A 14,823-nucleotide genomic window follows, 5' to 3' on the forward strand; every position below is an offset into this window, starting at 1 on the left:
TGGATTTTAAAGTGAATTAATTAGTGGTATCTTCAATTTTTAGAAGTATTGGGCTCACCTCATTCAAGCATTTAAGATATTATGGTTTCTTGTGTAATGTTGAGAGCAACCTCTCCTTTAATTTGTTCCTCTAGCATCCCTATCAATGAGAAAGAATTATATAATTGTAGATAATCATTCCAAAGTTTCAAAGTTTGAATGAGATGGCAGGCAGCAAGGTTACAAGTATTTGCATAAATTTTCCAAATAGATAGCTGAAATTTGAGGGATTTGTTCCCTTTGCTTTGTGTATAAATTACCTATGCCTAAATAATGAAATTTGTCACAGCGATATAATACTTTTTTTACTATGCCTTCTTTGATTATTATAGGGTTAAATTCACTTTACCCCCTGAAGTTTCTGAGGTTTTTAAATTCGAACCCCAATGTTTAAAAATTGGCAATGCACTCCTTAATGTTTTAAAAATTTTCAATTCAGACCCTCTGTTACTAATTTTCGTCTAATTGGACGAAAATCATCCCTCTATTCCAATTTTGCCTCATTAAAACCTATGAAATTACGTAATTACCCTTAATTTCATACGTTTTAATGAGGGTAATTATGTAATTTAATAGGTTTTAATGAGGGCAAAATTATAATTGAAGGCATCAAAATCTCACGTGAGACACGCGTGGGATGATTTTCGTCTAATTAGACGAAAATTAGTAACAGAGAGTCTAAATTTAATTTTTTTGAAACATTATGATGACACATTGCCAATTTTTAAATATTGGGGTTCGAATTGAAAAGCCATTAAAACTTCAGAGGGTAAAGTAAATTTTCCCCATTATTATATTTGATTTCCTTCGCGTGGTCGAGCCAATCTTAGTTTAAAATATAGCTTTGTTTGATTACATTTTTTTCCTTATTTATTTTGTTCTCGTTTTTCAAAACAAAACCATTTAAAATTATTTTCACAAAAAGCACTCTCTAAAAAACTCTAGCCATGGTTTTTAAAATACAACTTGTTTCAAACTCTTTTTGTTTTTTGTGCGGCAAATTTGGATTTTATTCGAATTTCACATGAATTATGTTTGTCAATAAACGAGAAGTAGATGGAATAACCTATTTGGGATCTACGAGGCCTCACATAGGCTAATTATTAAAATTAAAAACTCAGTGAAGATTAAAAAAAAATCAAGTAGTAACTTGACAATTTTCTTAAGTTATTACTAGTACTTTCAAATTTACTATATATCGTGACACTAGAAAATTAATTAAGGTTTTTATTACAATTCATGATGATTTTGGATCCATTTATATATTACTCTAAAATGATGTCAAACTAAATATGAGATGGTGAGTTAGACAAGGATTCTAGTCTCATAAATTTATCTTCTTTCCCTTTTGTATTGTATGATTCAATCCTTTTTGTTTTTCCTCAATTTTCTCTATTATTTTTCTCCAAATTCCCTTTGTATGCATCATATAATAATTTCTTAGAACCGAGGTTTATTTGTTAAACGTCTTAAGGTAGCGAAATTCCTTATCGGATAAATCTCGGCCTTCACAAAAGGCATAACAATTTCAACACCGTTTCAAAAAGAGATTCAGTGAAACAGACATGTTTCTATTTAATTACACCTTACCAGAAAGAACCTAGGTAAAACATACATGTCTCTAAAGACGCGAACTATTTAAATCCGGACAGAAAAAACCCATGAAGCTTTATTGTTCCCCGGCATATGTATGTATTGTTATCATTACTTAAAAACTAATTGATTTTAGTAATGATGTAAATGACTAGTGTATGATATATTTTTTGTTTTTTGTTTTTTGTTTTTTGTTTTTTGTTTTTTTTTTTCTATTCGAACTTGGAAAAGGGAAAAATGAAAAGAAAATGGTCCTTCCCACTATTAATACATACATAAGATTAAAAAAAAAAAAGTTATAGTAATAAAGTAGGAGTCAGTCCAAAAATGTCAATTTCATATATAGTACATTTAGACTAGTTATAGTTGGGTAATGAGGATGTCTGGAGCTTCCATTATTGCCTAAAGTATCCCTTTTCAGAATCTTGACATTTTATTAGTCACCTAAAGTAGTTGGCATTCGAATTGAGGTTGGTAACCACGGACAGGCGGACAGCGCCATGTGATACACCTATATCCTGTTATTTTTAACATCAAATGCCTTTCTTTTACTAAGGAACATAAAATCACGTCTTTCAATGGATAAGGATCCTGTCATGCCGAGCTTAAATTTATATATATTGTCACGTCATTTAAAATGTTTAAATGATATAACATTATGCACACCATTAGACGTGTTGAGGTACAATAATGTCGCTGTACTCACTTGGACGGCTCTTAGAACATGTGTTACGGAGTGCGAGTTCGAATGACATAAAATGCTTTAATTTCCTTCACTGAACACCAATTAGTTTTCATATGAGATGATCAAATGTCCGATCCAACAAGATGCAACAAAACAAAGAAGATATGTGAAATGAATCATATACATTTCACTTCATATGGGGATGATTGTACGTTGTCTTCAACTTGTAACCTCAAGGAAGCTACATTTTAGCATCTTTCACTCTTACCGATTCCCTTTGTTTACTTACCAATGGACACACTCTACCTTATCAACGTACAATGTTCAAGAGTAATTTTAAATCTTTATTTCTTATCTCACTCTTATATTACTAGGTCGATGTAGCAGTGTTCATCAACAAAGATTGATGTGATGTAGAGTGGGATACAAGCAAATATTTAACAAAGACTCTAAGCTTGTTTCTAAATAAGTCAGAACTTAATGTTATTAAGGATAGACTTATAGGTTGTTTTAAGAAATTGTATAATCTATCAATGCAAATAAAGGTGAGTGATGTTGTATCAACCTTAAAGATGTGAAAGAAGATGTCGTATCAATAATTAACATCAAAGAAAAAAGAGACGAAAAATGGGAACACAAGTCTGGCCCCAGAGCAGTGTAGCATAAAGTAAAGTTTGGATATAAAAGAAAGAAAGAAAGAAAGAAGAGAGAATAAACAGATGCAAATAAAAGGGGTGGGATTTTCAACTCCAAATAATCTGAAGTCAACTATTGCCCCCACCATCCATTTAAATAATTGGTGGAAGGTGGTTTTTATTGAGTCTTTGGCTCAAAGGTATTCTGGCAGTTTCTGGTTGGCCAAGGTTGAAGACAAGGATATGGATGAAGTCTCCCGTGGTGGCGTGGGCTCAAAGGTAATCATGGCCTTTCATCGGTTGACTTGACCATAAACAGAGCTCTTCTTCTGCCTCTCTCTGCTCTCAGGCATCCAAATCTGCTTTTCTTGAAGGTGAAGAGAGAGCAACCCCCATTAACTTGTGTCTTATTCTAATTGAGAGCAACATGGCTCCATTCAGCAGTAGGTGGAGGAGGGGACCCTTATATGTTTTGCTAATTTTATTATTATTTGCTGGACAAATGGAATGAATGAATGGTTTGTGTCCGACCCAACTTGCAACTGATCCGGTTTGACGTTGGAAGCGCGACGGTTTAAATGAATTTTTTTTTTAATTTTTATTTTTATTTTTAAGGGTTTGGTGTGATTGACGTCTCCTTGTATTTTCATATTTCCTATATTGTTTCTCAAGAAATAGTAAAATCTCGTTGAAACTCGGCGGACGCAGCCCTTAGTAGTGAACCACGTAAATCTCCATGATAATATTTTTTATAGAGATTGGTCTAGTAAAAGAAGTATATACAACTTGTGCATGATGCATATGTGATGTTTACTTGACTGCCGGCCTACAATTTCATGCTTTTTGTGGTCCTTTCTAGACTCAATTTAAAAGGATCAATGACAATGCCAATCTATAGACCTCTTCCAAGATTGTTTAATCTGCATAATCCAGTGCTTTTGACAGCTTTGGTTCAAATAGCAACCACCCAAATGTTTGCAAATGTTTCTTTCAGCTTCTGTTTTTTACTCACCTAATGTATTATTTCAACTTTATTATAAGAAAATGGATCAGTAGATTGGCAATAATGGACCAACTATATAGTACAGGTGATCATTAAACATATATATATGTGTTGTGAAGACAAAAATATATTCAATTAAAAGGTTGTGTTCAATGTCCAGCAGAAGAAAAAATAAAATAAAATTATGCAGAGTCTAAATATGAAACAAAATAATCAATGGGCTATTCAAAGGCAAAGTGATGGTGATAGGTAAGGTGCCCAATTACTTGCATCTCAATCATGTCTCAAGTGAATTGTTTTGTTAATTAATTATCATCTATCTGCATTTGAATTACCTGTCTTGTCTCTCACCACAGAAAAACAACAACTGATTTTTATTATTCCTGCTTATTCTAATGATATGGATGGACCACTTAACCCCTCATTGGGCAAGCAAACCACCTCACATCCAAAGTCAAATTGGTAAGTACCCAAAATTTGTTTTCTAATTTGCAGGCAAAACTTTGCTAACAATCTTTGTTTAGGTATTCTCCCTAAAGAAATACCCCAAATTGAAAAGTTCCCATTTTCGTTTATCTAAAATTATATTAAATGGTTATTTTAAAAGTCATGTCACTGTCTTTTAGCGATTCTTTTAACTTACTATACCTTTTTACATTAATTTTGTCAAAAAATTTTCTCTACAATAAATGCAGAAAGCTTACTGATCAGGTTCCATTGAGTGTTGTGATTCTGCAGCAGTTAAAGTTCTTTGCATTCAAAGTGGAAAGAGGTGGTCTTGTCAACAAGACTGAGGAACCTCCCTGCAAGCACTATAATGGGAAATTTGGAAGACATTTTTGTCTGAAACTTCATTGTCAGCTTGTTTTCCAGTGTCTGCATTGAAGCTCCTCTTCCAATGAATAGCAGCCACTCCTGGAACATGTATGTGGAGGGGTCCAGACTGGCCGCCCTTTGTTTGTTTGGCCTTCCTTCCTTTGGACTGGCTTTGTCTGCCTCATCCATCCACCCACCCACCCAATTATTACCTTGGGTCAATTTTAGGGTGGAAACAAACAAAAAATAGGGTTAAATATATAATTGGTTTCCATACATTTGATGTGTACCAAATCCGTCCCAAGGTTTTAAGAAGTGATAAAATTAGTCCTTATGCTTTCGGATAGCATAAAAGCATTAACATAATATTTTTTTTAGGCAAACTCTAGTTATAAATGAAGAATGGCAATGTAGGGATATCGATGATGGGTTAGGTTAGGCGTGAAAGGAAACCTCGATTTGATTATGGGTTAAGCGCTATTTTGTTTTTTGGGGATGTGACGGGGCTGACGTGGAGTTGAAGGACAATGATTATGTGGAGATAGTCGAAATTGAATATCAATTTCGTAAAATATTTGTAAGATAATTTTGTGGTACGTAGTATTTTTATCTTTTTAGAATTAAGGTTTTTTTTTTTTTTTTTTTTTTAAAAAATGATTCAATTCCAATAATTTCAGTTAAATTTATTATATTCATAATAAAACATATTCATATTTTTAAGAAATAATCGTTCCAAACGTGCCCTAAATATTTCAACAACACAAAATTATGACATGCCAACCCGATAACACGTGGCCACATTCATTGCCCTCTTTTTACAAGGGAGCCTCTGGTACAGTCACACACACTTTCAGACACAGAGAGAGAGAGAGAGAGAAGAAGAAGAGACAGGGACACAACAGGACATCGCTGTCCAGCCTCTGCATGCCTTATTCACTCAATATATATTCCCTGTCTCTCAGACAACACTGTTATCTATATCTTCCTCCTTTCTTCTCTGACTGATTCGGGGCTCCGAGCCCCGAACCCAGGTACCCATTTACTGCCCAACCGGATCTTTCCACTTTGTATATCGCTTAACTCACCTTTTTTCCTCACTTTCTCGGGAAAATAACTTCTGGGTGTTTTCCAGTGAGGCCTTCGGGAATGTACTCGGCCATTCACTCGCTCCCGCTCGACGTCGGGCACGGCGAGTTCCAGGGAGCCCTGGACGGGACGAACCTACCCGGCGACGCTTGCTTGGTCCTCACATCGGATCCGAAGCCCCGCCTCCGGTGGACCGCCGAGCTCCACGAGAGGTTCGTGGACGCTGTGACCCAGCTCGGTGGCCCTGACAGTGCGTATACTAATACTGCTACTACTACTCTTAACACTGTTACTATTCTTAGTCTTGGTTGGCTTTATTTCTTGTTCAGATGTTTTTTGCTTTCATGGTTCCTAAGATTGAAATGTTGGGTTTTTGTGGTTCTTGATTGTGGTTTGGTTATTGGGTTTCGTTCTACTTTCTAGAATCTTGGTGCTTAAATGTGTTTGATTTTGTGTTGGATTAAGATATTATTCTATATTTTTATTATTTCGATTTTCTGCTTTTGGATAACTTTATATTAGTTGGTGATTATGGTTTTGATGTAGATTGTGGTTGTGCTGAAGTTTAAGTGATTATAGGAGTGTGAGTTTCTTCATTGGCAGGCTAAGATATGTTATTGCTGCCATTTTCGCTAGTTTTCAAGTTTGACTACATTGTCCGTCATCATTGTTGGTTTTGTTGTTTTGGGATTGTTCTTCATGAGTTTTAGCCTTGTTCATGTTCGGATTTTCATTTGTTCCCACAACTTTTCATCCTTATTTTTAATGTACTCCATTGCAAGTTTCTCGGATACTTCAACAAGGAGAAGTACCGTCCAAGGGATCTGTTTTGGAACCATTTAGTTCAATAATTATGGTCTATATAGTTTAGCTTTAAGACAAACTAGAGCAATAGTGGTGCTTTGTTTTTTTGTGTTCAAAAGAATATTCTATGATTCATCTAAAGTCTGTGCTAATATGTGGGTCAATGGTAGTGCAGAGATTTATGCGCAAATCCTTGTGTTCCGAGATTGTAACGTGATAATGCGATTTATATTATATAATTTTGATGACAGGATAATTTTTTTGCATGATATTTTTTGTTATAAGTTATTGTCATTAGTAAATTAAGAACATTAATAAGCCAGTACAAATACAAGAAACATAAATTAGGATTGTCTCTATGATTAACATAGTTTCCCCACCGCGGACAAAGGACAACAAACAAACCTGGCCAATTTGTAAGTCACTAGGTCTCACCTTCATGCCTCATCCACATCATCATTATCCTTATCGTTATTATTTTTCTTGGGTAGCGAATGGGCCCTTGTATTTTGTTTCCACTTTTTGACGTTTATTGAACTCATGGAGGCTTGGGAAAGCCTCACTCCTTGTCTTTGGTACAACCTTGCACCATTGCATGACTGTTAAAGTATTAATTAAATGATTAAATTTTTCATTTCTAATCAGCTAAACTTTTGTGATAATGGATGATTTAACATTATTAGAGCCGATGTCATGAATACGAACCCTAACTCTACAATTTATCCCAATTTCAATTAAATATTCTAGCTGTTGGGCTTCACTTGTTGAGAGGAAGTTGAGCCCACATGTGAGGGGCGTGTTAAAGTATTAGTTAAATGATTAAATTCACCAATTTAAGACTAGTCATGCCCTTTGGTACAAAATGATGTGCGATTAAGCATAACGTTCATATAATATTTGTAGGTGAGAGGAGAGCATTAGTATGGATGTGGGACTCATTCCACAGGTTGTTGTATTTAATTAGAATGAGAAGGGAAGGGGATGACAAGTTGTGGTGGATCCCTTCCAAAAGAGAGCTGTTTGGTGTTAAATCCTTCTACAATGTCATGGATTGTCATGATGGTTTTCATTTCTCTTACTTATCAAAAAAAAAATGGTTTTCATTTCTCTTGGAAAAGTGTTTGGAGGACTAAGGTCCCATTGAGGGTGCCCTTTTTTATGTGGTTGACAGCCCTAGGGAAGATCCTACTTACCATAAACAATCTATGGAAGCGGCACGTCATTGTGGTTGATTGGTGTGTTATATGCAAAAACAATGGGGAGTTTGTGACCCATCTTCTTCTTTATTGTGAGGGTGAGTGTGTCATTTGGAACGTTTTCTTCAAACAATTCGGGTTGTCTTGAGTTATGCGTAGATGAGTAGTCAATTTGTTTACTTGTTGGTGGATTGCCGGTGGCTCTTAGAGTGCTACTATTTGGAAAATGGTGCTTTTGTGCCTTTTGTGGTGCCTTTGGAGAGAAAGGAATGATAGATGTTTTGAGGACTGTGACAAGACTATGGAGGAGTTGAAATCTATTTTCTTCAACATTTTGTATCTTTGGACAGCTGCTTATGTTTCTTCTTTAGAGATTAGCTATCATGATTATCTTGTTCTTTTTGCCCCTAATACCTAGGTTGAAAGGATAAATTTTGCAAGAACTCTGGCAAAACTATGAAGGTTGCATTACCAGGTTCTAAGATGAAACATGTCTGATGTGGTATGGCCACTTTCAATGCAGACTGCAAGGTTGCACTTTTTTATGCTGAATGCACCACAAGAGCATAATTAACACCAAATTTATATTTGAAGTTTAAGAGAGGCCCTGGTGACCTTTGATTTCAGAGATAATATGTTCCTAATTTCACTTGAATGGGTAAACTAGTTGTTAACTACGTCAGATACTATGGATGGTCTTAAGTTAGCTGGGGTAAACAGACTGTTATATTTTCTCTATTCCTGATTGTGGCTTGAAACTTTCACCACATCCTAGCTTCTAGGATTGATGGCGTCATATCAAATCATGGAAGTTAGTATGTATGGCAGCATCCTAATTCTGTTTCTGAATTTGTTTTTCTAGTTTGGCTCTTTGAGTTCAACGGAAATGTGTTGGTAGACTGCAAGTCTTTTGTGTCCTTCTAAGCATAGTATATTGGTAACTCAGTTACTTATGACAGACTGTTGCTGTCAGGAAGTATGCTATTGTTGCCTTTTAAATGTTGATCAGTTGTGCTACAGCTTGACTGAGGCTGTCTCTGAAAAGTAAAATTTAAGCTTCCATATGCCCTAATTTGGGAAGTGGGACATCATCTTTTACTCCAATCGTCAATCAGGATCACCTATAAATGCTACTAGGCAATCACTAATAGAAAAATATAATAACTTAGTTTATGAACATTTGTTCAGGCTTATGGTTTTGATGCTCAATTTGGACCTGGGTTGATTGTATTGCACCCAGCTCTGCACATCTGCTTTTGTTTTACCAATAACTATATGCCATTTGACAGCTAGTTTCTTCTATTTTATTTTGGAATTCTTAATGAACTGTTGTTTGAAATCTCTGGTGTCATGTTGATGCACATTGCAGAAGCAACACCTAAGACTATAATGAGAACGATGGGAGTAAAAGGGCTCACCCTTTATCACTTGAAATCACATCTTCAGGTTTGTTGTTATTATACCCTCTTCGAATTGAGCCTGATTTTCCACTTGTTTATGCCTTTTTTATTGGCAAGATGATCTGTGAGAGAGAGAGAGAGAGAGAGAGAGAGAGAGAGACTCACAGAGACTTGGGGGTTACCAAAAGTCTTGAGCACATGATTCTAAACTCATATTGTATCTTGTCTTCAATCAACTCCTGGTCTTTTCCTGCCCCATAGCATGTGGTAATTTGGTGTAGTATATTCATTGCTTTTCCTGTATGTGATGATGATTTGGTGTAGTATATTCATTGCTTTTCCTGTATGTGATGATGATTCTTGCAGAAATACCGCTTGGGGAAGCAATCTTTCAAGGATTCAATTGAAAACTCAAAGGATGGTATTTACCTTAAATCTTCATTACAATTTTTTTTTTTGCACATTCAATTATAAGTATGCCACCCACCCCCTCCTCATTCCCAATGTTATACTGAGGTTTTTGAATGTCTTCATGATTCCTTATGAAATAGAAGGAAAATACTGGAAATTTTATGAGAACATCCAAAGAAAAGAGCCCATGGAAGAAACTTTCAGAATACTCAGGGTTTAACTTTTGGGCATGTTTTATCACTAAATTTAATATTGCAAGCCTGGGTTTTTTAAATAGAAGGTTCCGTTCTATTTTTGGCAGAGAAATAAAAGGTCATTTTCAGGAGTTTTAAGATAACCGTGAAATACTGATTTTTTTTCAGCATTTGTCTTCTTGAGTTTCTTTCTTTTTTTTCTTTGTTCTTTTTTTTAAAATAAAAAATAAAAAATTTATGCATGTGTTTAAGGTCAAAACAGGAAGCATGTGCCAGGAGAAATTCTTGAAAAAGTAGTTCTTCTCAACTGTAAATTGGTCAGCCTTTTTCACTGATTTGATGTGCTGAACTATTATAATAGTGCTTTGTTGGAATATGGAAGCATGTTAGTATTTACCACATCATATGGTGGGAATGGCAGATAATGCTGGTGACAAGTAGCAGCATTTGATATATTTTTTTTATTGATTAATAGTCTGCATTTGGGATTGCAGCTTCCTGCATTGCAGAAAGTCAGGATACTGGTTCATCTTCGTCACCATCATCAAGAATGATGGCACAAGATCTGAATGAGTAAATAATCTTTTCCTTTTTTCTGCAAGCACTTGTTAATCCAACTTGTTTTCTTTTTTTCTTGGTAAGAACTTATAAATCCATGTCTTCATGCTTCATTTTCATCTTTCAAACAGTGGTTTCCAAGTTACTGAGGCATTGCGAGTACAAATGGAAGTCCAACGAAGACTGCATGAGCAGCTGGAGGTTAGTTTCTTTCTTGTGACTCAGTGTCTGGTTGGCTACTAAATGCAAGCTTATTATGTTTTTAGGTTAGCATAAACCAGTTTAGGCATGCATTCAATAGGTTACCTGCCGGCATAGCCTAATTGAAAGTAAGCAAGCTCCTAATCACCAAACCTCCAAGACTTAAGGGGAGTACAAACCTTCTTCCAATTAACAAGATGGAACTTGGGTTCGTTATTCAAGCCACCCCATATGAAATACCTCTACAATTTTCCTATTCTATTAGCAACCCTGACCGGGATAAGGAAGAGAGAAAGGAAATATGTAGGCAAGTTGGAAAGCATACTCTTGATCAACGTTATCGGCCGCCCTTCGAAAAATAGTCTTTTCCACCTTGCTAATCTTCTCAATAATTGTATTCCAAATAAATCTAGCCTTGAAAGAAGAATGGGGATTTTCAGGGTGATTGGACTACTAAATTAGGATTTTTAAGAAGCATGGTTTTGCATGAAAAATCTGGGAAAGCCATGGGGGGGGGAGTTCAATTGAGACGTGAGAAAAGGAGAGAAGGGTGGAGGCCCATCTTGTGTTCATATGAGAGCGCCTGTGTCATTGTGTCATGGATGAAAGGGGGGGTGGTCAGTGGAGAAGTGAGAAAAGAGAGAAGGGTGGAGATCCATCTTGCGTGCATATGAGAGTGGCTGTCTAGATGGATGCAATAAGCATCCTTTCTACATAGGGTAAGGGTATTTATAGGCAAGTCCACGTGTGGCCTACACACGCGCATGGTGGTCCATGATATTCTCCAAGAATGAGAGGCACGTATATTTCTTCTTGGGGATATACTGACCTAATAAGGAGTCCGCATTGAGATAACTGCTTTTGGGGTCGCATATCAGGTACTAGTTATTGGCCTTTTTCCCAAGAACCACCAAACCGATGTCTCCTTGGAAAACCTCCAGGCTGGCATAATAATCTATTATGATGTGGCACATTTGTCCACTTAAGCACTCTCACCTTGATGGCCATGGCCTAAATATATTTATTAACAAAGTATTACTTAATGGTTTTGATCAAAGCAGGTGCAGCGTCATCTACAACTTCGGATTGAAGCGCAAGGCAAATACCTGCAGTCAATACTTGAGAGGGCTTGCAAAGCTCTGAATGACCAGGCTGCTGAATCTGCTGGTCTTGAAGCTGCTAGGGAAGAGCTCTCTGAACTGGCAATCAAGGTTTCCAATGACTGTCAAGGACTGGCTTCCCTAGAGACCATGAAAATGCCCTTCTTGCCCGAAATTGCTGCAGCTTTAGAGAACAATAGCACTTCCAATCTGCCAGCTCGCATTGGCGACTGCTCTGTGGAAAGCTGCTTGACATCAACTGGAAGCCCAGTTTCTCCAATGGCAATGGGTTTGCAGGCTGCTGCTTTGAAGAAGAGATCAAGGCCCTTATTTGGTAATGGAGATTCATTGCCCTTGGAGGGTAACATGCGGCACGATATAGAATGGATGATGACTAATATTGGATGAATTGTATGACATTTCCTTATTGAAATGGAAACCTTTTTCTTTTCTTCTTTGTCCAGTAGATCTTCATGTTCCAGCCTTTAGTCAACTGTATCTTCAGTGGTCTGTATATTCTTGAGGTAGATCTTTTAAATGTGGGAAATGCCTTATTTTATAGCTGGGAAGTACCTTGCTTCACCTGTGACACTAGCAAAATTAGTTTGCAATTGACCGCAATTGATATTTGTGCCACATAGGTGATGACTGATCACTGATGAGTACCAGGATGCCTTTTTCTTTTTGTGTCTTTTTCTTTTCTTTTACCTAAGTAGACTAGCAGGACACTTGCAGAAAACTATAAGCAACTTGAAAGTAAATATTCTTCCATGAAATACCCAAGTAGATTGAAGCTTGGTGGATGCCCAAGCAGCCACTGAAATCTCAATAAATTCTACACCAATTTATATTGATGAGGATGAATATCTCATTTGAACTCTCCCCTTCTCAAAAAGCCCATAGAGCAAGAACCAGGCCTTGAGGATCTGAGTCGTTTGAGTCAATAAATACATTAAAATTGTAAGAAATAAAAACTTTTTATAGGACAAGATTAAATAGTAGAAAAATTATTCAACACCTTTACGGGTGTGTGTGTGTTTTTTTATTTTTTTATTTTTATTTCCGTCAAAAATTTAAACTCGACTTAAAAAATAAATAAATCTAAGACCTCTAACATCTTTTCCTTCAAATAAATAACAAAATGATATGAAAAAATAAAAGCATTCACTGTAGTTTATAAGTACTATAATCGTAGTTCTCAATCATTAATCTCCATTTACCTTCTTTTTAGATTCTTGATTTTCAGTGGAATCAAAGTCATGTGGGACTTGGAAGTTGGAAGGAACTAGGAAGCATGGAATGGTAAATAATGTTAAAAATGAGTACCTGAAAGAAAAGAGAAGCATATTTTGGAACTGCGTGTTGTCAAAAGCAATAATGGCATCTCCACTTACTTTATAGGAGTCCCCGTTTTGCTTCTCTCCTTGATCACCCTTTCCCTTTCCACTTTTGCTTTCTGGGTGCTTCTCATTTTTGCTCTATATGTTATTTCTCTGCGACCCTTTTCCTCTCCTGCAAGAGCTTGCTTCTTCTTCTTTCACAGCATGAAGGTTTCTACGGGTGAGTCTTTCTATCTTTCTTGTCTTTTTTTTTTTTTTTCGGTATTATTTTCCAATTTTCCATCCTGTGCTCTTCAATCTGTGAGCTGTTTTCTTATAATCTAGACTGGTACTGAAAACCCGAAGATAGAGTGGGCATTGCTAGAAAATTTATAGGTTTGGTTGTTTATGTTTGAATTTTTTTGGGGGGTTTATTGTAACGTTCTTTAAGTTGTTAATTTAGCTTATTCATTTATTTATCTTTTCGTTTTCCTTTTGTATAGTGTGTAAGACGAAGTTTGATTATATTTCTTTCAAGTTTTTAGTTGTGGGTTCTAAATATGTTCTTGTTAGTTATTAAGCTGATTCAGTTTGAATTGTATGCATAGAAACACATATACTATTCTTTCTTTCTTTTTTGTTGTTGAGTTGTTGCTATAACCTTATAAATTTGATCCATTTTTACTGTAACTTTTAGTTCTTTCTTTGTTGGCATCGTCTGAATTGCAGGTTGAGAATAGGAATAATGTGATTGTCATATTTTCCTAAAAGATATTGTGATTCTTATGGATATTATGCTTAGACTGAAATTTGAGTGTCAGTTTGGTCCTTACATTTTAAGTTTGAACAATTTATTTGTTTAGTAGGTAGTGACAAATAAATCCTTCTGTTATAATTTGTCTGTTAGATCCTATTGGAATTAATCACTTGCTATACATATAACTTTTGGCACATCCACCATAATTTTCAAATGAGATCATTAAACCTATCCATCTAAAATTACTATTAACCATCACCTATTTCATCCCTCTATCCGAAGACATGCTCGAACGGCTTATGCCTTCCCTTGTATCTCGATCAACCCGTACCTGAATCTGCTTCAAGTTATGACAATCCTCAAGAGCCATGTATTCTGTCTCTTATGCATGCTATCTTCGGTCGTTTTGGGCTGTTGGGTTATGCCTAAAAGTGTGGTGAATCTTTTTGCTTGTTGGTAGACGGGAGGACGTCCTCGGAGTGCTATTGTGTGGAAGATGGTTCCTCTCTGCATTATGTGGTGTTTATGGAGGGAAAGAAATGCGACATGCTTTGAGGACCTTGAAAGGACTTTGGAGGAGCTCAAGTCCTTCTTCTTCTTTACTCTTTTCACTTGGACAGCTGCTTGGTTAGCTCCATTAGTGATTAATTGTTCTCTTTTCTTCTCCTAATTAGGCTTTATCTTGTATACTTCTTGTGTATTAGGGTTGCGTCCCGCTGCGCTTTTTGATATATACTACATTACTTATAAAAATAAAAATAAAAATAAAAAATGTATCCTATCTCTTATTCTGGTTTAAGGGTGGTTAGCTCCGCATTGGATTATTTTATTTTGAAGATAGGATATCCTAATTCTGGTTGAGAATAGCATAACCCTTGTTGAGTTTCTATTGGGTATGGTGACAAATTAGTCCCTAAACCTGAATTACAGCAATCCGAGGTTGAATAACCTGTCAGCATTTTGATTCTTGACCTCTCTCGAATTTGTGTGATTGTTGAAATGTCATATGGTCATATAATGCAATAA

The 14,823-nt window shown here is 36.0% G+C and overlaps 1 protein-coding gene across 1 annotated transcript; it reads left to right on the top strand.

Annotated features, from left to right (window-relative positions):
* The first annotated feature begins 5,621 nt into the window (after nt 1-5,621).
* LOC132179144 (protein PHR1-LIKE 3-like) lies at nt 5,622-12,386 on the top strand. The gene is made up of 7 exons (XM_059591793.1): nt 5,622-5,802; nt 5,904-6,107; nt 9,227-9,303; nt 9,624-9,678; nt 10,357-10,435; nt 10,552-10,621; nt 11,683-12,386. Exons 2-7 carry the CDS (start codon nt 5,918-5,920, stop codon nt 12,127-12,129), a joined length of 918 nt encoding a protein of 305 aa, XP_059447776.1. The 5' UTR covers nt 5,622-5,802; nt 5,904-5,917; the 3' UTR covers nt 12,130-12,386.
* The last annotated feature ends 2,437 nt before the right edge of the window (nt 12,387-14,823 follow it).

This window comes from Corylus avellana, chromosome ca4, assembly GCF_901000735.1.
Source record: "Corylus avellana chromosome ca4, CavTom2PMs-1.0".
Classification (NCBI taxonomy): Eukaryota; Viridiplantae; Streptophyta; class Magnoliopsida; order Fagales; family Betulaceae; genus Corylus; species Corylus avellana.

What these genes read in the sequence shown, in the direction of transcription:
- LOC132179144 (XM_059591793.1), top strand. Translation starts at nt 5,918, where the DNA reads ATGTACTCGGCCATTCACTCGCTCCCGCTCGACGTCGGGCACGGCGAG. An exon ending in CCAGCTCGGTGGCCCTGACA is followed by an intron (nt 6,108 to 9,226) that starts GTGCGTATACTA and finishes TGCACATTGCAG; the next exon opens with AAGCAACACCTAAGACTATA. An exon ending in ATGGCACAAGATCTGAATGA is followed by an intron (nt 10,436 to 10,551) that starts GTAAATAATCTT and finishes TCTTTCAAACAG; the next exon opens with TGGTTTCCAAGTTACTGAGG.